This window comes from Dysidea avara, chromosome 1, assembly GCF_963678975.1.
Source record: "Dysidea avara chromosome 1, odDysAvar1.4, whole genome shotgun sequence".
NCBI lineage: Eukaryota > Metazoa > Porifera > Demospongiae > Dictyoceratida > Dysideidae > Dysidea > Dysidea avara.
Genome location: NC_089272.1, coordinates 20259992 through 20286151, shown reverse-complemented (window position 1 = coordinate 20286151; position 26160 = coordinate 20259992). Strand labels below are relative to the sequence as shown.

Here is a 26160-nt window from a genome sequence, read left to right as displayed (position 1 = left end):
AGATTTGAACTATGATGGTTAACCTATACGCAAACTGATTTTAAAGCTATTCCCATAAGTCATTTATCCTGTAGGCGTGACAACAAGTTGGCCTTTTTTAATACAAATAATTGTCCATAGCTCTATGACTATTAATCAGATTTGCACCAAACTTGGTACGTATACATTTGCATTTTATAATGGTTTTTGTAAAGTGTATGAAAAGAAGAATCTAATCCCTTTGAGCCCTCTAAATGCAGAAAAAAGAAAAGAAATTAAGCCGAATTTTGAAGGCTTATATTTCACGATTACGTTAAACACTCTTGCTCAAATTTGGTATGTGGGGTGCTGAAGGTGGAGGGTGTTTACAGCATAAAAATGATTCCAATTTGAGAAGGGGGCATGGAGCTATGTATGCGTGAAAATCAAATTTGTTTCTTCCTGTAAATATACTCACAGTGTGGTGCACCGGCTTTCTTGGCCGCGCGACATGCTACCGTGTTTCTTGATAGGAATTTTAAATTAGAGTAGGGATCAACTAGAACACAGTGCACTAATAAAAAGTACTGAAACAAGTTTGAGTTAGTATAATGACAGCAAATTACTGTAACACAAAAGAAGTGAGTATCCCTATTGTGCTGTGGAGATTCTGTAATTGAAATGCGCAGTAGGGATATTCACTTCTGTTTGTGTTACAGTAATTTGCTGTCAGTATACTAACTCAACTTGTTTCAGTACTTTTTATTGGTGCACTATATTCTAGTTGATCCCTACTCTAGTTTAAAATTCCTAATTTTCTTATACTTGCTTCTGTTCTTTTTATAGAACTGGTGATCAATCTACGAACTAGTTTGTTTCATAAAGATGAATTGATGTAGCTATGGGAAGTCAATCAAAGAAGACACCATCAATTTTTCGTTGAACATAAACTGTAATTTTGCACATAGATTGGTGTATTGATTTATACGTCTTACAGTTTAAGACAAGTGTACAGGAAATAAATAAGGGGCCTAGACGCAGGAGTACCAAGAAGCTTTAAAGCAGTTGGACCCCTGGCAAGGCAAACACACACACATACAAAAAGAAACAAAATACACACATACATTAATTATTAGTTAAATTAATTAGTTTAACAGATCTGACAGATCCCACAGTTCTGAGGAGTGAGCATTGAAAATTCTGCATGAGTAGGATATTGCAATTCTGGCAGTTTGATCAAACAATGGCTTAACAACTCTGGATGGTAATTTGCATTCACAAGATACATTGGTCAGTGTAGCAGGTGTAAAGTGCCCTAACCAACCAATCTCAATTGTAACAAGCTGGGCATACAGGCCAGTACATCACCGTTCATAGAATGAATACAAAGAACTTGCACCACAAAGCAGTGTGCTAGAAATTAAAGCAATTACACCATGCCAAGCCCCATTAAGAATGCACCGGCAAGCGATTAAACCGTGCCAACTAATCAGCACGTACTTGTTCTACTTTGCTAAAAATGAGTTCTTATCCTACACCCATCATCTGGAAAAATCAGCTGAACTCAAACACATACGAAACAAATGTGTCAACCAGCACAGAAAGTCAAGCAGTGTGTACTAAATAAATTATTAGCTGGAAGCCACTAATGCACTATCATTAATAAATGAATACCTTGCATTGTCAGCAAAAAGAACTGGGTACAAAGGAAAGTCCATGATGCATGTATTGTACAAACTGCGGTTGGTGAAAAGGCACATCTCGGGACAAAGCGATGTCAAACAGTGAAGAAATCAAGCCCGTAGCTATATCCATTGTCAAAGTCTGCTTGGCTGAAGACATCAGTTAGTTAGAATAAAATTCTGTTAAATAGAAAATTTTAAAATTCCATTGAAACTTTTTGGAGGGTTCGGGTTTGATCTGAAGACATTTTTTTGGCTTGGCTGTGCCTAAACAATATCACCATTGTCATGAAAGGAAATTGAAGTTAGTTTTAGGGCGATATTTTTGGTTGAAAAACCCCAGTTCTGCATGATCCCTACTATACAGTACTACTGTACTGTATGATTATGATATAGGTCAGTGGAATTGGACAAGATACACGTACAGATTAACACTTTATAAAGTAAGGACTTACGTAAAGGGATTCAATCTCAGCTGACATAGTATCAACAGACTTTTTTTGGTTTTATCTCAAAGCTGAGACCATAAAAGTATTGATTGCTGTCCTATTAGTATGTTTGTGTGACCGTCCTATTAGAGTACACAGTATTAATCTTTTAAGCGGCTTTCAGATTTTAAGGTGTAATTACAAGAGGTGAACTACTCAAGTTAGCCAACTGAGTAGCTTTAAGTACCTTATGGTCCCTATCTTTTCTGCTAATGAAAGTGTTTTTAAAAATTGACAATGCCAGAAGGGGAGGGTGGAGTTCATCCAAACCTCCTACTTTAGCCCTGGAAATGTTTATATTCAAAGGAATAGATTATTATTGCTAAACATATTATAAACTAACAGGATATCCTTTGAGTGGTTCTTTCATCAAACGATCTCCAAAACTGGCAGTGTACAAAAATGCCATACGTTTCAAAAGATGTGGTCTGAAACAATCACATACGTAATATAGACAATGATACAATCATTAATAGCGCACTCACTTGTCTACATGGTTCTCAATGGACAAGATCAAAGGATAATCAGTAGTGACAAATGCGAAATCTCTTATAGCCTGAAGCACTTTCTATTAAAAGATCACAATAACATACCAGCTAATACCATTTTTAACTTGAGACTAAATAAACATAATAATGTATTTTGTGTGAGTAACAACATGTATGGTCAGGCTTATGCCATGCTGAAATTGTTGATCCAATATACAGTGGAACCTTAGTTATCCAGACCCCACTTCTCTGGATTCTAAGTTAATTGAACGACAGAAATGACTGCTCTATTAGAGCAGTTACTGTTCTATTAGGGTAGTGGAATAATACTGATACTTTACCGATGTTATTAAGGCTATTTATCTGCAGTTTCGGAGATATAGACATTTGAGACTTATGGACCACCCCTGGTCCCAAGGGGTTCAGATAACTGAGGTTTCACTGTGCTTGATTGCATAGGCTGTTTCACTGAGCTATTTTTCGGGTATTCGGAACCCAACAAAGTGTATAGGGGTACAGTATTATGATATATATCAATTGCAATAATATGGTGAATATGCTGTAAGGGGTATCACTGGCGAAAAATCATAATGCAAGACCTGAACTATGTTTGACTCTACCAGGCACTCATTGTGTCATTAGCTACCACTGTGACATTACATTTGTTGCTATAATGGTTAATTTATGATGATAAATTAATTGTTTTTGTGCATTGATATACATATATTTCCACTACATGATAAACAGCCAAGCTGTAAAAGAGGGTGCAGCCTTCAAAATCCTGGGTGAAAAGTAGTAGTGAAATCAAAGTAGTTACCAAGAAATGGCTGCAATGATGTTGACGTTAATAAATTTTGATAGCAGCCATTATTACATAAGATTTGTTAGTATGCAGCTATTTCTTGTTTGCCACCTTTGATTTCACAATTTTTTTCACCTGGGATATTATAGGCCATATCTTTTTTTACAGCTTGTGTGGAATTCACTTCTTTTCATATTTATAAGACCTCAAAACCAACTTATATATGACTGACTTTTGAGTTTAATTTTTCCCATAATTCTTACCACACAAAAACAGCCAAGCCGTGAAAAAATGGTGTGGCCTTAAAAAGCCTGGGTGAAAAAAGTGTGAAATAAAAGCTAGGTGGTGGCCAAGAAATGGCTGCAATGAGGTTAATGCTAATAAATTTTAACAATGCACACAGCCATTATTTAGATTTTTTAGCATTAACATCACAGCAGCCATTTCTTGGCCGCCACCATTGATTTAACAACTTTTTTCACCCAGACTTTTTAAGGCTGCACCATTTTTTGACAGTTTGGCACAGTTTGGCTGTTTTTGTGTGGATTTCATTTCTTTTTGTACTTTACAAGGCCCCAAAACCAGCCCATGGCTGACTTTGAGGTTTGTTTTTACTCACATTTCTGTTTTTCCATGTAGATACAATGATAACTATTGAAGACAAACTTAAAAATGTATTTCATTGCATGATTTAATTCAATATTTGATAATAATATTATTGTAATACTCTAATAGAGTGCACATTTGTTTTGAGGACTTCTAATAGAACATACATAGAATGTTCTAGAACAATCTAGTACTTCTATTATGAAATTATCAGCCAAGGTAGCAGTGGTTCAGTGGTTAAGGATGCAGGTGTTAGGTATGGAGGTCCCTGGTTCAAACTCTGGTAAGTTTTTTTTTCGAAATTTTTGCACACCTTTTTTACCCTGTGGTCAATGCTCTATTAGAGTATCTCAATCCCGCAAATTTACACTTGCTTTATTTTGGCTTTATAACTTTGTCGCTGTAACTCTATTGCTATTCAAACTATCAAAAGGCACTGCTATGATGATTAGCCTATCTACACACCAATTTTCAATTTATTTCTATACTTGGTTTACCCTGTAGTCATGACAGAAGTTTGGTCTTTTTCTACACGAATAAATGCTCATAACTCCTTGAATATTGCTCAGATTCACAACTAACTTGGTACGTGAATTCACCATACATGTTCATCATTTGTGCCTAAGATCAAGGAAATCAAGTTACATGATTGCATTTTATAGCAATTTTTGCAAAGTGTGCAAAAGAAATCGAAGCCCCCATAGCCCCTGTATGGCATAAGAAGAAAATAACAAAGATTAAAACGAAACTTTGAACGTCCATATCTCGCAAATGGCTATTGTGAATTTAATCAAATTTGCTGTGCGGTATACCCTACCTGGGAGACAGCTATAATGCAAAAATGGTGTGCTTTGGAGAAGGGACCATAGAGCTATACACGCATGAAAAGGCTGTTTTCTTTCTTCCTGTTAATATACTCACGGTGTGGTCACCGGCTTTCTTGGCTGCATGACACACTACCGTGTGTCTTGATCTGTACAGACATAATGAATAATATATTGTATTGTATGTTTTATTTGAGCAATATTTTTAAATGAAATAGGGATCTATGCAATAAAAAGTAGTGAAACAAGAGATGAATGGTGGTAATACAGCATAGCTTGGTGGGAAAGTCTCTACTTTAGTAATGAAATAAAAAGTAGTGAAACAAGATATGAATGGTGGTAATACAGCATAGCTTGGTGGGAAAGTCCTACTTTGGTACATTAGCTACAATTTTGTTCATAGATCATTTTTAAATTAACAGTTTTTAAAATACTAGTTTGTTTAGTTGTTTTGTTGTAGCACAGCTAGTTACAGTGTAACTTGTGACTGTTTTATTAGAATATCTGTTGTATTAGAGTGACTGTTCTATTCAGTAGAGTATCTCAAGTCAACAAAGGGGTGTGCAGCTAGCTAGACAGGTGAGGTCACCTTGCTAACTTTCAATAGATTATTAAGAGGTGTGGTATCTGCACTCTTTCTCCATTAGTATACCTAGATCTTTATTTGATGGGTGTTATCCCAAATGGGATCCCAATTGCGAAGTTGCAGATATCTAGCTAGTATAACTCTTATAGTAGCACTAGGACTGAAGCGCTTCTGAAATCCAGCTCTGAAATAATTCTGTGGCATCTAAATATTCTGCTGAAAGAAAGTGTTGATATGGAAAATTAATGTCTTGATACAGTTTCGTTGGATAAAGAAGAAGACAAGCAGCCTGGTTGAAGATAAAAGAAATGACAAGGCACAGAGGGCCTACACTCATCAGAACCTCAAAAGGCACATCCCACTGGTGTGTTTATTATTGTGGCATAAAATGGTGGCTGTGCGCTGCTTTGTTTGGCCTCTAGGCTTGCGACTGTGGTCAGTAAGTGAGTGTATGAGTGAGGCAAATGAAATTTCAGGTTTTAGTGATTTTTTTGTAAAATTCTATATGTGTCACCGGTAAGTGCCTTCTTGTTTTTAATGCTGTATTTCGTGTTAGGTGGACTAATATTATTCTGTAAAGGTGGCGTAAGATGTCTCTAGGATGATTTTTGAAGGCAAAATTTTAGGCAGTGCATGTCATTTTCGAGGGATCCGTACTGTTTGATATTTGTTAATATTATCTTTGTAAAAAGGGCTAAGCTGTAAAAAAGAGTGTGGCCTTCAAAAGCCTTGGTGAAAAAAGTGGTGAAATCAAAGGTGGTGATCAAGAAATGGCTGTAATGATGTCAATGGTAATCTGTTTTAATAATGCATCCCATATATAGATACTCTTAAAATTGCTGCAAGCATATCTTGGTTGTTATCATTGATTACACAACTGTTTTTGCCCAGAATTTTGAATGCCGCACCTTTTGTATATGTATATTCATGAATTTAACTTTTTTTTGTATTTTAAATGCCCCAAACCCAAAGCCAGCTACCCAAAGCCAGTTATAAACAGGTTTTCGGACTTGTTTTTACCCAATTTTCTCTTATCTACATGCACAATGATGATTGTGGAAGGCAGAAGTTATGTTATGGACACTTCGTATTGCACTTAAATAAGGTTATTGCCAATTGTTTGTGTACACTTTTCCAGTTCTATATACTTACATCCTGCGATTTTACATCATGTTGATATTTTTCCTTGTAACTCTGTAACTATCTCTGTGATCTTTTGTTTACCACAAAAGATATGAGCTATGATGGTTATGCATAACTTGGCAATGTTGATCAAATTTGCACCAAAGTACTAAACTTGGTATATATGTGAATTCACCTCAATAGGTCCTTACTTAATGTATGCCAAATTTCATGGCAATCTTGTAGAAAACACAAGAAGTGACACATGAAGTAAAATTTGAAAGTTGAGGTGCTGTATTTGTGACTGGATTTTAGAAAATCACCCATATAGGCGAAATGCTGATTCACAGAAAATTTAATCTAATAATTAAAAGGATTGTTACTCACCAGTCCGCATATGAATTTTTCATCAAAGATGGAGCAATTCATAACCTTTAAGAACATCTGGTGGCCAGGATATAGTAATCCTTTTAACGTTTCCTGCCATTTTAGATAGGTTTCTTCACCAGTGTTGCTGTGTCATGAGTCTTCAAAAAGGGGTGGAGTGCACAAGAGATAGACTACAAAATTGAGGAGGATGGTATATGAAGACACTAAACCTCAAAACAGCTTGTCAGAGGCAGAAAATAGGCTGAAAGCTCACAAAACAGACATACATCACACGTCCAGCTCCCTGCTCATCTTTCAAGAATGTTTGAACACTCTGCAAAGCGTACCTAGTGTTCACAGGCCTGTACAAATGTCTGCAGGCTGCCAGAAAACAGTCTATAAAAAGCATACCCTACAAGTTGAAGGTTATCCTGATAGTGCAGCAACTTCATTCTGGTGTTATCTCAGTTTTGGCTCTTTCACTCATATGGTTGATCTTGCTAAATCCAGTCACATTTGTACCACAGTACAAAAGGTAATTGAGTTACATACATGCAATTTATAGCATTTTGCAAAGTGTGTAGAAATAAATTTAAGCCCCTATAGACCCCTAAAGACTTAAGAAAAAACTGAAGAAAATTTGAATTTTTAAATGCCCATAGCTCACAAATGGCTGGTGTGAATTTAATTAAATCTGCTGTTTGGCCTGCCCTACCTGTTGGACAGCTTAAGTGCAAAATGGTGTGTTGTGGAGAAAGGGCCATGGAACTATGCAAACACGAAATCATGATTTCTTTATTCCTGTCAATACACACACAATGCGGCTCGCCACATTTCCTGACCACATGACACACTACTGTGTGTCTTGGTATGAGACACACTAATGCAATAATATCTGTATAAAAGACAATGGAATATTATTTATTGGTTGTTGCCTGTAAAAGAAAGTGACTTATAATTAACATCATGTATACTTATGTATAGAAACAAATTAAATTTTCACTATGTTAGATGTAGCCCACCTCAAAGGGCACAGTAGTACAGACCCATACTCCACTCATAAATCCATGTGTTACAATAATATCATCATTTTGGATCCAGCAGTCTAACTCTACACAACGACATCCTTGTAAGAGACACTGACGATACATTTCAATCGATGATAGGCCATTAATCTGAGCACCTACAAAAATCAAAAATTCCATCAATGATACTTGTTCTATTGTGAAATTTAAATTCCCACATTATACTGAAGCTTAAACCTACATGGTTACATGCAAATATATCAAACATTGGCACAGAACATTTGTATGTATAGCAGTACTGTATAGTAGGGTTGATGAAAGTTCAAACTTTTCCTCAATGAAGAAAATATCAACCAGAAAACAGCAACCGAATGATGAGCACCTAATTTCATTACATTTCTGTGACTGTACATTCAGTGATGGCCAAGTAGCCTATACTGTCCAGACCTACATCCAGTGACATTTAACAGTACACACAATTTCCTTACCACAACAATATGTGTTGTGTGAAGAATTGATATAATAGTGTGATAGTGGTTGACTCATGTCCATCACTAAACCCAACTGAGCTATATCCACCAGGTTGGATTCCTCACTAGCCAGGAAACGCCACATACCCACTGGAGTGAGTTTGCCTGTGGAAAAAAAAACATTATACTTCTACATAGCTGGTTATCATTATAATAATTATCAAACTGACATGTACATGTTGTGTATCTAAAGAGCATTTAGTTTGCTTTCATTTATTTGCCACTGTGGGTCTTTGTGTGTGCATATTTATTTCAAGCTAAAGCAGGCTTCATATAAACATTGAATTATATACCAAGCCAAGTAACTTCCGTTGTCCATCTAAAATAGGTATGTGTAGGTATGTGGTACATATCTCTATCTAATCCAAAACAGCCAAGTTGTGAAAAAGGGTGCAGCCTTCCAAAAATAGGCTGGTATGAAAAGATGTGATATCAAAGATGGTGGCTAAGAAATGCCTGCAATAATATTATAATGTCAATTAATTTGTAATGTTAGAAAGTAATTGACATTATAATATCACTGCAGCCATTTTCTCACCAAAGCCTTTTGCACGTGGGTGCTTGCATTTACTAATCTTCTCTATTTTTCTGAATAACTAAATTTTAAGTAGCATTTTCACGTTTTAAATTTTTGTATTATTTTATAATTTCATATTTTATGTATGACTGCTCTATATGTATCTTGAAACATGCTTTTTATATACATGTATGGTTGGTTTCACATTACTTTTTTACTTCTTGATGACTGTTCTATTAGAGTATCTTGATTGCACTTGTTTCACGTGTTTGGTTTTTGCTTTATATCTTCTTAGCTAATACTCTCTAATCACACATAGATTGAGCTATAATGTTTAGCCAATATCTGCATACTGATTTTTAAGTTGCTTCTTTCAGAAGTTTATCCTGCAGGCAAGACAAAATTAGCATTTGTAATTATTGAAAATTACTCGTACTTGTCAGTTGTCAGCACTTTTACCAATCTGTACGAAAAATGCACTGTATTATGCTTTTATACCCTCTAAATCTGCAATAAAGTTTAAGCAAGATATATCAAAAAGAAAAGTTTGTGGAAGAAGATTAAGAAAAATATGAAGAAACTAAGATGAACTTTGAAGGCATGTATCTTGAAAGACTATAGCTCAAATTTGGTAACAAAATTGTCCAATCAGGAATATTTTGCAGAAAAATTGGACATTTCTGTTTATCCATTACTTAGGTATGATTGTGTGGAAATTGTGTTTTTCTTGCATACATACAGATTTGTCTGTTGTGTGCCCAGACGGCTTTCCTTGGCTGAATAGATTGGAATTGGCATTGTCCTATATACTGGTAGGAGTAATTTATTGATTTATTTTATTTCTTAAGGCCTTACAGCACAAGTGCTGAAGGTCTCTAGGACACCTGGTCCTACAGCCTGTTTAAAGTTGTTACAGAAAGTGTGTTTGAAAAGGTGGAGAAAGGAGAAAAAATCCATGACTGGACCTAGGCAGCCTCGAACCTGCAGCCATCCGATTAACGCTTGAATGCTTACAGGAGTCTGCCAGGCGGTCAGGATGTTTTCTCCTTGTCAATTTCATGTATATGTATCCAAGGAACTCTAGAGAGCGACTTATTATCTCAAAGTACCCCATGTGGAACCACATGGATATTAGCTTATTTATTAAGGCTTTACATAATGAAGCACTTTACCCCAAATGGTTACTAGAATGCATTGTATTAAAATCTAACCATTCGTCAATTGATTACCTATTTCTTTGCCTTTTGGTTCTAGTGTATGAATAACTGATATGGCTTTCTTCTTTTCATGGTACTCATTGATCACCTCATTGTCCCGAGGATCACGTTGTACCTGTAATTAGAGTACACAATGCCATATTTCTATATCAGAAAACAATTACCAATAAAATTCTAATTCAAGACACATGGTTGTGTGTTATGTTGCCAAGAAAGTTGGTGTGCTAAACTGTAAGTCTATTAACATTTATGCAAACATATCTCCATGTTCTTATCACCAAATGGAATGAGTTTCGCATTGCAAATGTCCTCTACCCTCAGACCTTACATATCAAATTTACTGCTCATCGACTGTGGTACTGTATATAAAAAGTATTTTGACCCCATAATTTTACACTAGGTTGGTTTTCTCCTTGTAACTTTGAAGTGGATACTGTAATTTCTTTTAAACCATCAAAAGTATGGTTAACCTATGTACAGACCAATTTTCACATTTTTGCAACAGTTTTTGTAAAGCGTGCAAAAAGAAAAATGTATAGACCCCTGAAACAAAGTTTGCTGTGTGAAATGCTTGTAATGTTAATGATGTACAGCCAACATTAATAGTTATTAGCACTAGCATCATCGCAGCCATGTCTTGGATTCCACATTTGTTTACACATACCAGGCAGTATTGCTTCTTTAGCATGGCATGTCAAGATCTCTAACCTGATTAAGGAATTTCAGAAGTCTTACTTCATCCATGTTAGGAATCTTGCATCTGCAGTATAAAAATAATTAAATTGGATTATAGTAGGTACAGTATGTACAAGTATAAGGAAAAATGAGAAGTTTGCATTTGAGTGTAGGAATTTGGCTGTAGCTATATGACTAAAGTAGGAACTAAAATTTCCACTAGTATAGCTCTGTGCAGGTGTAGCGGATGGTCTTCCTTGTTTCATTGCTTTATGTTTCTATGATTCCTACTCAAATGTAAAATTTCTACTTTTCCTTATACCTGTTTGTTAACTTTTTTGCAATAAAATAATTCATTCTTGGTGAGCAGCGCATACCTTGATAAGGAAAGAAAGGTGCCAGATTGATAATAAAATTTTATCAATGTGTGACTGATGGTGTGCCCTGATTATCAATAACTGAAACACAAAGTGGCCATTCCATTTCATCTTCGGCTACAGAGTCTACCCATTATACAGTGCTACAAACAAAGGGCAGTATGAGAAGGGTCTCTGCAATCAAACTAGTCACTAAGACTGGATATAAGTTCCAGCTATCAACCACTGAATAGTGAAGTGGCCATTCCCATACAGTATTAAAAACTAAGAACAGTATGAAACGTGACAGTCCAAGGTGTCAATTTACAGTACACTGAGCTTGATGGCTTCCCTGCTTTCGAAGTACCATTAATTTTTCATTTTTATTTGAACATTTCGTCCACGCTGTGAGTTATTCTGTGGCAGTTTTTTAAAAGTAAAAAGCCTCCAGCAGCTTTAGATTGGTCACTAGTCACTATTGGTCACAACCACTCATAAGAAGTCACTGTGACAATACAATGGTAAAGCTAAGCTGAAGAAAGGTTTGAGCTTCACCTCATACATATCACAGAACTTGCATCACAGACGGAACTGGTCAAACAAAAATGAAATCAATAGTGAACAGGAATTGTCTGTATTTTCTGTGATGACTGGATGACTGCAGAGGTCCTTCTCCTACTGTTCTCTGCTTGTAGTGCTGTGTAACAGGCTGAACATAGCTGAAAGTGAGACGTAATGGCCACTTCACTTTCAAGTTAGTAATTATTGATAGTTGGGACATGCATTAAAATGAAAACACTGATTAACTCAGGGGCCTTGCTTTCTTGTGATGTGTTTCTTTCTTTCAGTCATAATAATGTTGCAAAAAAGTAAACAAACAAGTATAAGTATAATTAGGAATTTTAAGTTCGATTAGGGATCATAGAAAAAAGAGTATATAGGGAAACAAAGGAGGTGAGGGATTAAATATCCACTAGTATATTTGCAGGTGTAGGCAACATCTCTTGTTCCCCTACCTCTTTTTTATGTTCCCTAATCAAGTTTAAAATTCATAATTTTTCCTTATACTTGTGTAAGTAGGATTAGCATTATCATACTCATGTGCTATCTTGAGCTTACCCCGTACTTGACTAATTACACCTAAATACTGCTAGAAAATACAAATACTAACCCTTGTTCAAGAAAAACAGTTTGTACACGATCTGTACAATGAGCAACTCTACTGATCATATCTTCAACAATCTCATCAGTGAGTTTATCCACCTCAATATAACTGTCATCCTAGCAGTTGACACATGGTTTATACACATACTAAAATTTCTTTACTCACTCCAGAGTCTAGAATTGAAACTTCAAAAATCTCAAGAGAGAACTTGATGGATTCCATTCTGGAACCTGATTTTGCTGATAGCTCTTTGTCTATCCTACATGACAATATATAGTAGCTATTAAGCCCACAAGCTTTTACATTATCACACAAACACATTCATAAACAGTATGCATATATTGAGATACTAAAGGTAGCATAAGCTCACTTGTGTAATGGCAGTTTACCATGTCCATTTGCATGTAGTGACATCTTCACTCTCCTTCAGATTATTAAAGACAAGACAAGTCATTCATTACAACTACATATATTATGAACTTACATTTTCTTCACCATATCAGATATACTACAATTCATAAGGTAAAGATTATGAGTTAGGGAATTTATTGCATCCATCCAAGTCTGTGTTGAAAATAATACACAGTAGCTACTACAAGTTATATACCAAGACACATGGTAGAATGTCATGCTACCAAGAAAGCCAGCATGCCACACCAGGAAGAAATTTTCATGTATTTGTAGCTGTAAACATTCCCTTCTCCAAATGAAATGATTTTAAGCACTATAAATTAAACACATTTCAACTACGGCATCACACACACCAAAATCATCTTATGCATTTATGAAACACAATCCTCAATATCCCTCATTGTTTTCTTAATTCAGGGCTCTAGATTTATCCTATATAGTCCTTTATCAAACACTTATAAAACGTAAAAAATGTAGCTCAATCATCTTGAAATTTGTAACACACATGTGACCGAATTTTGGAAAATCACCCATATGGGTGCATTTGACACCTAACATATTTAGTGATCAAATCACAAACTTTAAAGTGCAAATCTACTTGTTGATGGTTTTAAGCTATTCTAAATACCTTAAATTACAAGAAAGTTCTTGAAATATTTTCAAAACTGTGCCCTGCTCTTATTAGCAACCCACTAAACATGAAATTCTAATTATTTCATGCACGCCCATATGGGTGATTTTCAGAAATTCAGTCACATGTTTACCATAGATTCCCTAAATATTTAGCACCTCTTCGAATACTGACCACAATATGCTCTAAAATTTGGCAAGAAAGTAATTAGTGTTTCTACTTTACAGCTCGCTGTTTTTTTTTTTTGTTTTTTTGAAGCTAGAACTCATGATCTCCTTCCTGGATTTCTCCATTAGCTGGATCCTTATGAACATGATACTGACATTGTCCACAGTCAGGTCAAGCAACACTCCACAGTGGCGGATCTAGGATTATTAAAAGGGGGTTTCTGAAAGTTGATATAACTGATTAAGGCATCTGATGACATTTTTCAGAAAATTTTGAGATTTTAGAAGCTCTGAGATTGGATTTTAAGCTACTTTTAGTTAGCAATTTCAATAAATCCAATGCTTTAAACTGTCAATACTATAGCTAACTATAGGGCAAAGATGGTGACTAAAAGCTGTAGTTTTGATTGCTCTATTAGAGTCTAGTTACTTGACTGCTCTATTAGAGTATCTCGATCGTTTTTAATGCAGTGGGAGATGAAAAGTGAAGTGTTGCTGAGGGTTTAATAGCTATAAATCGTGTCAGTTAAGTGCAGCTGCATGCATGCTACTGAAATGCAGTGGAATATAGTTGTTTGCTATGACAAATTGTAAGTACAACAATGTTTATGCATTTAGACTTCCATTGAGCTAAATTTAAAAGGGGGTTTCTGTCGAAACCCCAGAAACCCATCTAGATCCGCCACTGCTCCAGAGCCTAAGCCCCTGCTAACACAAGATTTTATCATGTGAAATTGTGGGCGTTTACTATTTCTGAGTGCTTGTATAGAAAATATATTATTTTGTGGCCTAATGGCCATGGTGTATGGGTGATGACTTTGATGTGCATTACTCTGAACTGGTGATTGTTGTATCATGGCATGTGTGTCAGTGTTCTTGCTTGTCTCTGAAATGAGAAACCCATAAGTAAGCAACAGTTAGATCACAATAATGAATGTAGCCATAAAGCATGAAAACTACTGTATCAAGAATAAATCCCTAAAATTCTACAAGGCTACCCCCTCCCCCCCCATACCAAACTACCAAACCTTTTACCACTGAGCTACTGTTGTCAGCTGTTCAGCTTGCTTAATTTTTTACCTTATAAATAAACGCTCTGCTGCAGTTTAAATGCATTCAATAATAATAATGTCAGAGATCTATTAATGATTGCTCAGGAGCATTTTAGCTTTGTGCGTTCTATTTGAAATCTTCAAAAAATGTGCACTCTATTAGAGTATTAATAAAATAACTATACAATTTTTGTAATCCATAATCATCGTTGTATCTGTAAATGTGGGTAAAAACAGGCTCTATAACCAGTATTTGGGTTATGTAAATACAAAACAGTAAAATCCATGCAAAAACAGTGCTGTTAGAAAAAGAGTGCAGCTTTTAAAAGATTGGATGAATGTATATTGTTAAAAATTTATTGGCATTATTGGCCACCACCTTTAATTTCACAACACCTTCTGGGCTTTTGAAGGCCACATCCTTTTACATATTGCAAGTTTTTGCATGGATGTTTTTTTTACTGCTTACACTGGCCACTTCGGGATTCTGAGCAATCAGTGTGATGAACTCTAAGTTGGCAATCCCTTCTTTCCTGTACACCATATGTAATACACAGTTGTTATAGCTCTCTTCATCACACTCCTTTGGACTATAAATGCTTTCCCTTCTTGTAAATAATAAGTCTCTTAGAGCACTTTCCCTTCTGTTGAGTCTTTCATGGTACTGGCCTGATGACTGTCATTGCAAATAACAAAATGTGTGTAGATTAACTGATGCAAGATCCTTATAATATGTTTAATGTACATACAGTATGAATATATTCCTTGGCTTAGTGTTGATGATTGCCATGACTCTTGCTGGCATCGATTCTTAAGTTTTACACTTATTTGCATTCAAATTAAAGTGATATCCATTACATGCATTTAGTACATTACCACATTATGTTATACAGTAAAACTATAAATTTAACTATGTACCTAATGTCTATCTATATACGTACATTCCATTGTAGGGCACGTCACAAAACCTAGCACACCAACTTTTCAATAAACTGTATTACTTATCAGGGAATTTAGCTACTCACCTCAGCTATTCTCACATCACTGATCAAACACATGTCCCAGAAATGTGCCTCCTACAATGATACATATGTGTGTTTGTATGCATTCATTATGAAAACAGCAACAATTTGATATACAGTTGAGTGGTGATGTTTATCAGGTACATGTAGTTAAGATGTGTTCTACATCATGGATGCAGTGATTAAGAGTACTTGGTAAAATACCCACAAATGATTACATGATTAATGAAGTGTATTGATTAAATATAGCAGACAATTACACACATTTGATATACATATGACAAACCTGATATGCTATGAATACCAAAAACAACAAAACAAATGGATGATGCCATCATAGTTGTTCTATTCAAATAGCTTCTAACAAACTTTTTGACTTGATGTACAATAACATAGTGTCAAATACCGGAAGCAGATAAACATGTGCACAACATGCAGGAAGCAAAGGTAGTGTATAGACAGAGTTATGTATTTGTCACATTGTATGCGTCAATGAAAAATGTTGGGGATATATTTTCAGCCCATCTGTAAGTATATGTATAGTTTCTTAGAACACTTGTGCATCTGAGTAATGCTTTGCTTGTGCCACAGACATTGCAAAACCATTTTAGTACAAGGTATTAGACAGGTTAAACATTTCCTGTTGTTTAAGTGCTTCCAGTGAAACCTTTATTGGTTTACTGTACTTTTGTTGTCAATGTTTTTAGTTAACATTACCACATGTCTGAAAAGTATGGAAACCACCGGATAGAACATTTAATGTAATAAACAAACTAGCACATTTGTTTATAATATTATTATTAAATCAGTGTACCACATGTCACATTGAGTCACTGAAGGTATACAGCAATCATTAACAGAAATAAATGCCAGGTTTACCTAGTGTAGTCTTACTTTCTAACAATTTGTGCAGTGTATACAATAAACAATGAAGTGAAGAATGTTTTATAGAATTCCTTTTAAACTCTAATCAGTGAAATAAGCTGAGGAAGACATCAAGGCATCAAGGAGAGTACAATACTTGGGATATGAAGTTGATTTGTAAATGCTGGTCACGTATATAAATGTCGGTTTGTACAGTCGCCAGTCTTGTTTAGTAGCCGGGATAAAAAGTTGATTAAAAGGAACAAAGGCACATACCATAAGTCAAGGCAATTATGGTATCTTAACTTAGTGTACCATTTTGCACTTAGAATGACAGGAAGTGTACAGGATGATAAGAATAACATATTTCTTAGGAACTCAATTGTTCTCATTAAGGCTAAATTTATAACACCAGCCAAACACGCATGTTTCTTCTCTATTACATTTGCATTTGACAAACCACCGGTAGCACCATATCCTGGTGATTAGATAACTAAGAGGCTAACAAGGCGACAAGCAAGTGAGTGATCAAATAATTATATGAAGTTAGGTCTTAGTGGTCGATAATGGATTGACATTCGCTCTTGGTGGGATTTACCACATAACATTTAATCTTCATCAACATGTACAGTTCAATGGTAAGTATAGTGTATACATGTATTGCATATAATCATGAGGCACACATTCAATAATAAATAACAAATTCCATGAAGTTTAATCATGTGTGTAACCTGTTTATAACTTTCAAGTATATGAAGACACACACACCATTGATCAACTAGTGTCACACCCAGTGTGGATAGTAGCACACCGGACATGACACAACCAACTTGGCTGCATGGTACTTCGCATAGCCATGTGTACACATGTTTTTGTGAAGCTGTAAGCAGACTATGCCTGTGAATGTTATAATAATAATAATAATTGTTTTTGCAATGTACAGTAGTAGGGTATTTGTAATGTGTAACATAAAAGTTTTGATTTTATGAAAGTTTGCACTCCCCAGACACTATTTACCATAACAATTTATGCTTTTGCAATTACTACCATACCCTAACAGATGACACTCAGAGACAAATTATTATGAATACTAAAATACAGTAAATACACAATTGATGATATGCATAGTCTGATTTAGTGACTATTTATGAACCTAGATCTGTAGTACACATCAGTGAGTTTTATTTCATCCCTCATCACATGTCATTGCTAATGGCTCAGCCATGTATGTAATGTTACTGTACACTGCAAAGGGAGTTATAGAGCACTTTACTTGAAATAATTATAAGTAATGGTTTATGGTTTGTTTCCTTTCACAGGGAGTACAATAGCAGTCATGCTTATGATCTAATACAGTAAGGATTAAATTCCCTGTAGTCATTCTTTTTCAAGGCTGTATACAATAGCACCTACAGTCCATAATAATATTATGGATTCTTGATAGCACCTTGTACTACTCAGAAAAAGGGAAAGTGTACTTCTGGTGTTAAATTATTTTTATAGGTGATAAATGTAAAGAAGCATATACATACAAGCTCTATAAAACGTTTGGTAATTGTAGCCTGGTCATCACCTAGTAACTACTACAAATAGTCTTAATGTATTCTAGAAAGGGTATCACATACTTTGACGAATGCTAAAGCTCTAAACAAGCTGTTACCTCGATGGTGTGGATATGATGGTTTTGTTGTTTTGTGTAGTTGAACTATTTTAACACAAAGTAAGCAAAAGGTATTTTAAAATAAATTCCTGATTGCTGTCAAGATATATATCTAAACATTACTCTTATTTACTAAACCATCAAATTTATCTTGTTTCCCTAAAGGAAATTCTTGTTGATCAAGGTGTTTATACATTTAAATTGTTTCCTGTTTGTCAAATACAGAATGAACCAAGCAAACCAGGAAACTAACATTTAAATGGCTTTTGTTGTAGCAATGAAATGTTTCCTAGTATCAGGGTATTTCCATGTTATTTGGTATAAGTTATAACAAGAGTTCATAATATAGAGAGGGAGGGAGAGTATCCAACACTGTATTACCTGGTCAAAACACACTGCTGTTCAAAGATTGCGCAATGACTATCAGCACCAAAACCTATTAAATTACTACTGAAAGGGTGTTAATTCTATTAAAGCAAAGCACTAAGAATGCTTCCTTTTGATAAATCAACACCTATCAACGCTCTTCAGTAGGTGAAGTCAGGTGACAGATTTGTATGGAATTATACTGAAGTATACTGAAATATTCAGGATATGATCAGGGGCGGATCTAGGATTTCAGAAGGGGGGGTGCTAATATAATGGTTGGATGTGACAACTGGTAAATACAACAGAACTAGCTATCACTCAGCATGCAGAGCATGCTCTATCTAGGGGGGTCTGGGGGCATGCCCCCACAGAAAAATTTTGCAAATTTAGCCTATTTAATATTAAAATTTGGCAATATTTTTGACTGAAAAATGATGCCACTTTGTTTAAGTGATGCTTGTAAAGTATTATGAGTCACCTAAGTGTAATAATGATGAAATGACACCATTATTCCAGAACAGTTGTAATACTAGCTGTCATATAAGGGTACAGCCAGTAAATAAAAGCATAAAGAACAGGAAGGAGAAGGATGCAGCTACTCATGATCAATACTTGCCATTAATTTTGTGTTTGAAATACCTTAATTTTGTGGTACATTAAATGTAGCAATTTTAGAGTTTGGTTTATTGCTAATCAATCGATTACATCAATTCACGAATCAACAAAATTTATATGGTAAATTCATCAATATACAAAATTGCTAAATTTAGTGTATTGCTTGGCTTAAGGTATAGTTAGTGTATTTTACAGTCTCATGGCTCAAACTATAACATCCAAACAGTAACAATGAAGAGAGGGAAAGTATACTCTCACCATGCAGTGTACGCATACGTGTAGAGTTTTCCAGCTGGGGGGTCTGGGGTGATGCTTCCTCTGGAAATTTTTGAAATATAGCTATCACAAGATTGAATCTGGAAGTTATTTTAACCAAATATTCTATTGTACTGAAAGATTGTGGGGGTACAAGATGGATGAGTTCAGTTGTAAGCAATTTTAGAAAAACAGAACTACACCTTTAAATACTATTAGATTATAAGGCAATACATAATAGTGGATTGTCAAAGACATACACAGGATTAGATCTTAAGGTCACTGTAAAGATTTAAAATACACACAAAAATAACTTCAACTTCGTAGTATATATAGCCACAGACTGTTCAGTTACTAACTTTTTCAACTATATGGCCCCATCACAATATTAATTTTTTAAAACCAGAGTCGAAAGTCACTTACATATACAACTAGTTTTTGGCCACAACTAACCCCTTATAATGTGACAGCATAAATGCTGTGGTATCATTTGAACTAATAAAGTTGAGCTTCAAGGGGTTTGGGAGTGCAAACCCTGTATGACATTAAATTTTATTAGCTTCAATTAATGCTAGATTCAGATAAATGCAGCATGGAACTTTGGTATTGAAAAAACAAAAACAAACAGTTCTCAGATACTACGCCTTGTTAACTGTATACATACTAAGAAATTAACTGTTTTACTGAAGCATGTTAACCCAAGCATCAATGTAGCAACAACTGAAAATACCCACTATAATATTAAACTATTTGACAGACATTGTTCTCAGAATTAGAAAGTGATTAGTATATGGCAGGATGTTTGGAGCAATGGTAAGATAGTAGTGCACAGGTCAAGAAAACACACTGGCAACTTCTTGAAAAAAACAATTATGATGGATGTTCTATTAGAGTAGTTGACTGTTCTATTAGAGTATTTCGATTTTTAGCCGCTTTTAGGTTAAGTCTCACACCAAAAGTATAATTTGAAGCCCTCTTAGTAATTCTAAGTAAAGATTAGCCATTCTCCCTTCTCTTTTCATCTTTTCATTGCCCATGCATACATATAAGATGTAAATGCATCTATATTGCAACTTCTAGAAGCTTCCTAGCTTGCACATGGTAAAATTTTGGAGGGGGGGATGCTTCAGCACCCCAAGCACCCCTCCCTAAATCCGCCCTTGATGGTGCAATCTTTGAACTCAGTGTGTTTTGACCAGGTAATACAGTGTTGGACACTCTCCCTCCCTCTTTATAATGAACTCTTGGTTATAAGCATTATGTACTTCAAGTAACAACTTTTCACCTTGACATAAATGTGACCCAGTATGGCAGAACCAGTCTTATCGTCTATTTAATAGTATCAAGAAATTTCGGTTTAAAGTATTTAGTGCATTGTAGCTCGCCAATGGTTGAAGCCACTGTACATGTACCAAACTTTCATGTGTTTTATACCCTCCACTGTACAAGTAGCCAACAGCTAAGTTTTCCAGACAGTGTTAACTCGATTTTGATTGCATCAGTCAAACTCTAATAGGGGTAGTGGGAGAGGGTTGGCAAAGAGGGAAAGAGGTTGTTTACAAAATGAAAGAGAAATGAATTACATCAATTATGGGCCATTCAGTTATCAAAACTAGATAAAATGAAAGGAAATTTACACCACAGGTCTTCATTCTACACCATAAAGCTGCATAGCCACACACAGCCATCCCCAAGCTGGCAGAGCTCCATTAAGGCTTCAGTCTACTCGTACGGCTTACCACTATGCTTGGGAAAGCAGCCATTAAAAGCAAACCACTCAAGTGTAACTGATTTTGATTGTGAAATTTGATAGATTACGTAGTTTTGTGTTCTTATGAAAATCTGCCGACATGGTCAATAAGACCAATTTTACTAGATCCAGTCACAAATATACTTCAGAAGAATATGACAGCCTTGAAACAGATTTCCAAATAGGGACCACCACACACGATTTAGTCAAATGGGTGTTTAAAATGCCTACAAGTGTTGTATTATAAATTTTCATTATAACGACCTCCAACTTGTCACACAGAACTCAGTATCATGTGAGCTGGATCATGTGATCTTAACGAGTATTTAAGTACCAATTCACTACAGTCAGTTTTCAGTTCAATTACTTTCACTGGTGATATCACAAGAAAAACAGCCTATCAGATATTTCATAGAAGTTTGAAAAGGTCTGGCTACCTATCATTGGTTGGTTTTCACATGAGTCCCATTCAGAATTTTTGTATGAGTGACAACCAACATACGAATCACTGTATCTAAGGGCCAAAACCTTTAATGAGTATCAAAATATTTGCAACATTATCAGCTCTTAGGCTAGTTTTAATACAGTGCAATTGTATTTGGTCTCAAGTTTTGGCTAAAACTAGGTATCATTGTACTGTATACGTGGAAAATTTGGCTGTGAGCATAATTTGATGATTATCTAATTTAAACATACTGCCAAATTAAAAGACACCAAATAAAATGAATCCCAGTTAACTAATCACAGTTAGAGCAGCCTGATAAAATAAGAAAATGTGGCTTTGAAAAGTATTAAAACAGCAATGCATTATTTGGAGTCACAAAATTTAATTTATTGGCAGAGTGGGATATCATGGTTGGCATGCTCCCCTTATTCAACCATGGTACGAAAATCTTAAACTCAAAATATAGCCGTTAAAAGTCAGTATGCCACTGCCTGATTATGGCAAAACAACCACTAGATTGGCTGTTTACTATGCCGCTATAAATTATATAATTTATTTAAAACAAAGAAGTGGAAAACACTGAAACTGAAAACATCAGAAATATTACAATAACATATGTGTGTAATTACGTGTGTAACAGCAAATTTGTCATCAAGAAATTGGCATAGTTACTGTAACAGTATACTAGTTAACACACCTTATTCTTGTCACTACGAGCATACAAATAAAATCCATTAGGATCAACCTTGAAAATGTATGGTACTGCTGCTACTTGATCATCCTACAGTGAAATTATTATGAACAGTTGATATTAGCAAGCAGATGAGATAACCATATAATGAACTAAATGAATTATTGTGATCATCTGTTTATCTATAGCATTAGCTTGTTTGTTTTATAATGTTTGGGAATGCCTATACATACGTGCATCCTGACTGTATCATATTCCATCATGTGAGAGCAAAATTAATGTTGAGTGAAATGTACACTTGTTAACATCCTGTATGCTAATTGCATCTACAGAGGTTGGCTTCTGTATAATGGCCAGGTAATTATTATTATTATGGGCCTTGGCCTTTAGTAACTGGCATAATAGATTCTGATGCTGCAAACACATGCATCTAGCTATCTACTGTATGCCTAGCAGCTGTACTTAAACTTTAAATTAGATACGCACGTTGCTAATGTGCCACAAGAGCATGTGTCAGAAATAACCAACAAGGTGCACATCAAAGTGATAGCAAGGAAACATCATGTCAGTGCATACTGCATTTTAGTCTGTATGCCTATACTGTCTACTAGATGGGTAGCAATCAAAATTAAAGATATTCACTTCACTATTCTAAATAGTATGCAGATTGTGGTCAAGTCTATAATATTACACATAATGAAGAATCCTTAATGCATGGTTAAATCTATTGATCTCGATAAACATAATGGTTTCCCATCACTTATATATGTAACTCCAACCAGCTGGAAACCATTGCTATGGAAATGAATTCTAACAATGACAATGTCCCACACAGCATCATTATGACTGATTACCTTAAAAAGCATGCAGCCCATAGTATATGAGTTATTAAGCATTTTTATGGTCAGTCATGCATGCATGCTCACCTAACTAGATGACTATGTGTGGGTTGTGTGCATTCTTTTGTGACATGCATACTGCTGTGAATGCTCTAGCTAATAATGGTTGCACTTCATAAACTATGTGCAATGCTTACTAATCAGCAGTGCCAATTACTGTAGATACTTTGCTACACTGGTAGACAGGTTCACTTTCTTGAAATCTGTTGCTTCAGTGCTGCTTGGCAGGTTTTATTTATTTCTTCCACTTTGTGCTGATTTTGTTTACAATAGCTGGATAAATTAAAGTAAATCCCATGCATGTTAAGCAGATGTTAGTGTTTAACTGTACCTCAGTGGCTAAATAAAGTTTGATCCTTTCCTGGTAACTCAATATATAATGCATAGATTACTTTTACATATATGCTTGCAGAATAGCTAAATATATGGCTACTCTGTGACCATTCATAGCAATAATGTTTTTTGACACTATACAATAGGTATGGCTTTTGTACTACATTATATTATTAGCCTTTATTTAATTCCAAGTTGGCACAAAATGGTATAGCCAAGTTTCCACATATGCAGTACCAATAATAATGGATAGCTACAGACACATGCAGTGTGATTACACACACAGTAGCTACACAGATATAGGATATAGCCAATAATAGTACAAATACAACTAGCTCCGAGCTATAGCTACGTATGCAGTTACCGCATACTACTGAGGAAATAGATGGAGAGTAGCTATCTAGCTGTAGTCGTATGCTTAGACACAGCAGCTCCCAGTTTTAGCACAAAAGGCTGAAGCTACTGATTCAGAACCATTAAATATCGAAGTGTGCAAAAAACCAGCACATGTACAGGTAGCTATCAGCTGTGGATGCCATACAATACCACCCACTTAGATTTATACTGCCAGCAGCTATTAAATACCTCCGATTACTAAAAGAGCTAGTTTTACAGAACTGTTAAAGAATGGAACGAACCCACCTCATGTTATGATAAAGACTTTGTAATCATAATGCACACACTAGTTTAATCAGTTACATGTAATTACTTCCTACTTTTATCTTTACTTTTTTCATTGGATGTAATCAGCATTGCACTGCCCTAGCTATCACAATCATAATCAGGACCACTGAAACATCGAGTCAAATGTATATGCATTGTATATGTGCTCATATATGTGAAGGTAAGCGGCTTTAGTTGGGTTTGAGGAAAGCTACTGTAGGGTCACGGGATAGGTATAAATAGTGGACCTGGGGCCAGGGGACTCGACACCAGGGGACCCACGAGGATCCAACTTTTTTTTTGGAATTTTAAACACTCCACAATGTTCTATACTTGTACTAGGTACCTCTGAAAGTAGTCTTGCATAGCCAATCCACTTCTCCTCTTCACGGTGTCTCACACGATGTTATACCTGTCTAAAGCTAACGGCATTTATTGGCCACTCATGACCTGCTGCACAATGAGCATACTGCTAGTCTATTATGTCACCTAGCTACTAAAATTTAGAAATATTGTGCAAACAATTATTCCAGGGAAATAACAATTACTAACTAAGCCTTGAAGCTGGCAAGTTTCAGTCTGGGAACTCTACAACCTGACCTGCATCCTCGTGGGTCCCTGGGTCCACTGTTTACGTACCTACCCAGAGTCACGGAGGGAGCGAAGCCCTACCCAACCCTACTGCTCGCTTCGAACTCACCAATAACTTACCCTTATACCTTCAACACAGTTTCAACAATAGCTTACCTGTACTGGCTTCAACTGGTTGCATCCTTGCATGTGACGTCGCATTCAACGGGTTGCATCCAACGGGTTGCATCCTTGCAGTAACATTTTTTTTTCAATTAACATTCCTTTTACCGGCTTTATATCCTCGACCATGAAATTATCGAGGTAGTTTCGTCTAGCCACGCCAGTATAGCTAGAGCCTACGTACGTACCCACCACATATGATTAAACTAAACTCACCATGTCAACTTTCCACACAAGCGGTGTTCCAGCAGTGAGAATTTCGGGAACAACTGGTTTAAGTGCTCTCCGCTTGTTACTGTAGCACGCCTCACCCGACATTGTCAGTCGTCCAGCTGTTGACTCCGAGGTTGACTCTCACAAAACGACAGACCAACCAAGTACGTGATCACTGCGTATTTGTATAGCTACTATGAGCTCAAATTCAGGGAAACGTGGAACGTGCTGGCTATGACATATTTTGCATATTTTCGCTTTTTTTTTTTTAAGGAAACTAGCTACATCTTGTAATAACAAGGAGATTAGCCAACCAGAAGGCAGGTCAGTGTTACATTAATGTGCTATGTTAACTTGGACACTCTTGATCCAAGCTGGTATTCCTTTAATATACCATATGGCTACTGTGTACTAGCTACACACAGAGTTCAAGATCTTCTACCAGGTAGAAAATGATTTGCATTGTGCATAGCCAGCTAGTATACACCTGCATCCAGTTAAATTATGTTGTGCTTTAATGTTATTTATTTTTTATTGAATAGCAAGACCCATCAAGGGTACAACGCTAATGTACAAAAATCATGTAAGTGATTAACTAGCTAACAACTAGATAAATAGCTAATCTTTAAAGGAATCTAAATTACAATTACTTAAATCCACAGTATTCAAGTTATTCCAGTCTGGGATTGTCCTTGGCAGAAATAAAGGTATCGGTTTGTTCCGGCATACTGTTGCATAAACTTTGATCGTGGTCAGCCCTGGTAGTGGGGATGGCACTGGCAAATACTGAGTAGGAATATGTACATGTATCAACTTGTTTACAAACTTAAATAACGGAATTAAACGTGAATGTCTTCTACGATTTCAAGGGATGGCCATTTCAATGTTATTAGCATGGAATCAGTTATTATTAATACTGTCTCTATGATTCCTCCTCCAAGGTTTGTTTAATACAAA

General features: G+C 35.7%; 1 protein-coding gene across 4 annotated transcripts in view; it reads right to left on the bottom strand.

Moving 5' to 3' along the window:
- The window catches only part of LOC136258709 (1-phosphatidylinositol 4,5-bisphosphate phosphodiesterase beta-4-like), a 75197-nt gene extending 49766 nt beyond the window's left edge, over positions 1-25431 (bottom strand). For all 4 annotated transcript variants that reach the window (XM_066052051.1, XM_066052059.1, XM_066052063.1 and 1 more), the window contains exons 1-14: positions 25207-25431; positions 22349-22432; positions 15697-15747; positions 15141-15347; positions 12895-12974; positions 12781-12834; positions 12576-12669; positions 12417-12526; positions 10923-10974; positions 10227-10329; positions 8439-8585; positions 7948-8108; positions 2614-2696; positions 2472-2556 (exon numbers count right to left, since the gene is read on the bottom strand). In XM_066052051.1, the coding sequence (XP_065908123.1) occupies positions 2472-2556; positions 2614-2696; positions 7948-8108; positions 8439-8585; positions 10227-10329; positions 10923-10974; positions 12417-12526; positions 12576-12669; positions 12781-12834; positions 12895-12974; positions 15141-15347; positions 15697-15747; positions 22349-22432; positions 25207-25308 (1413 nt within the window). In that variant the 5' untranslated portion in view covers positions 25309-25431. The remainder of the gene's footprint in view (positions 1-2471; positions 2557-2613; positions 2697-7947; positions 8109-8438; positions 8586-10226; positions 10330-10922; positions 10975-12416; positions 12527-12575; positions 12670-12780; positions 12835-12894; positions 12975-15140; positions 15348-15696; positions 15748-22348; positions 22433-25206) is intronic.
- Positions 25432-26160: the final 729 nt, after the last annotated feature.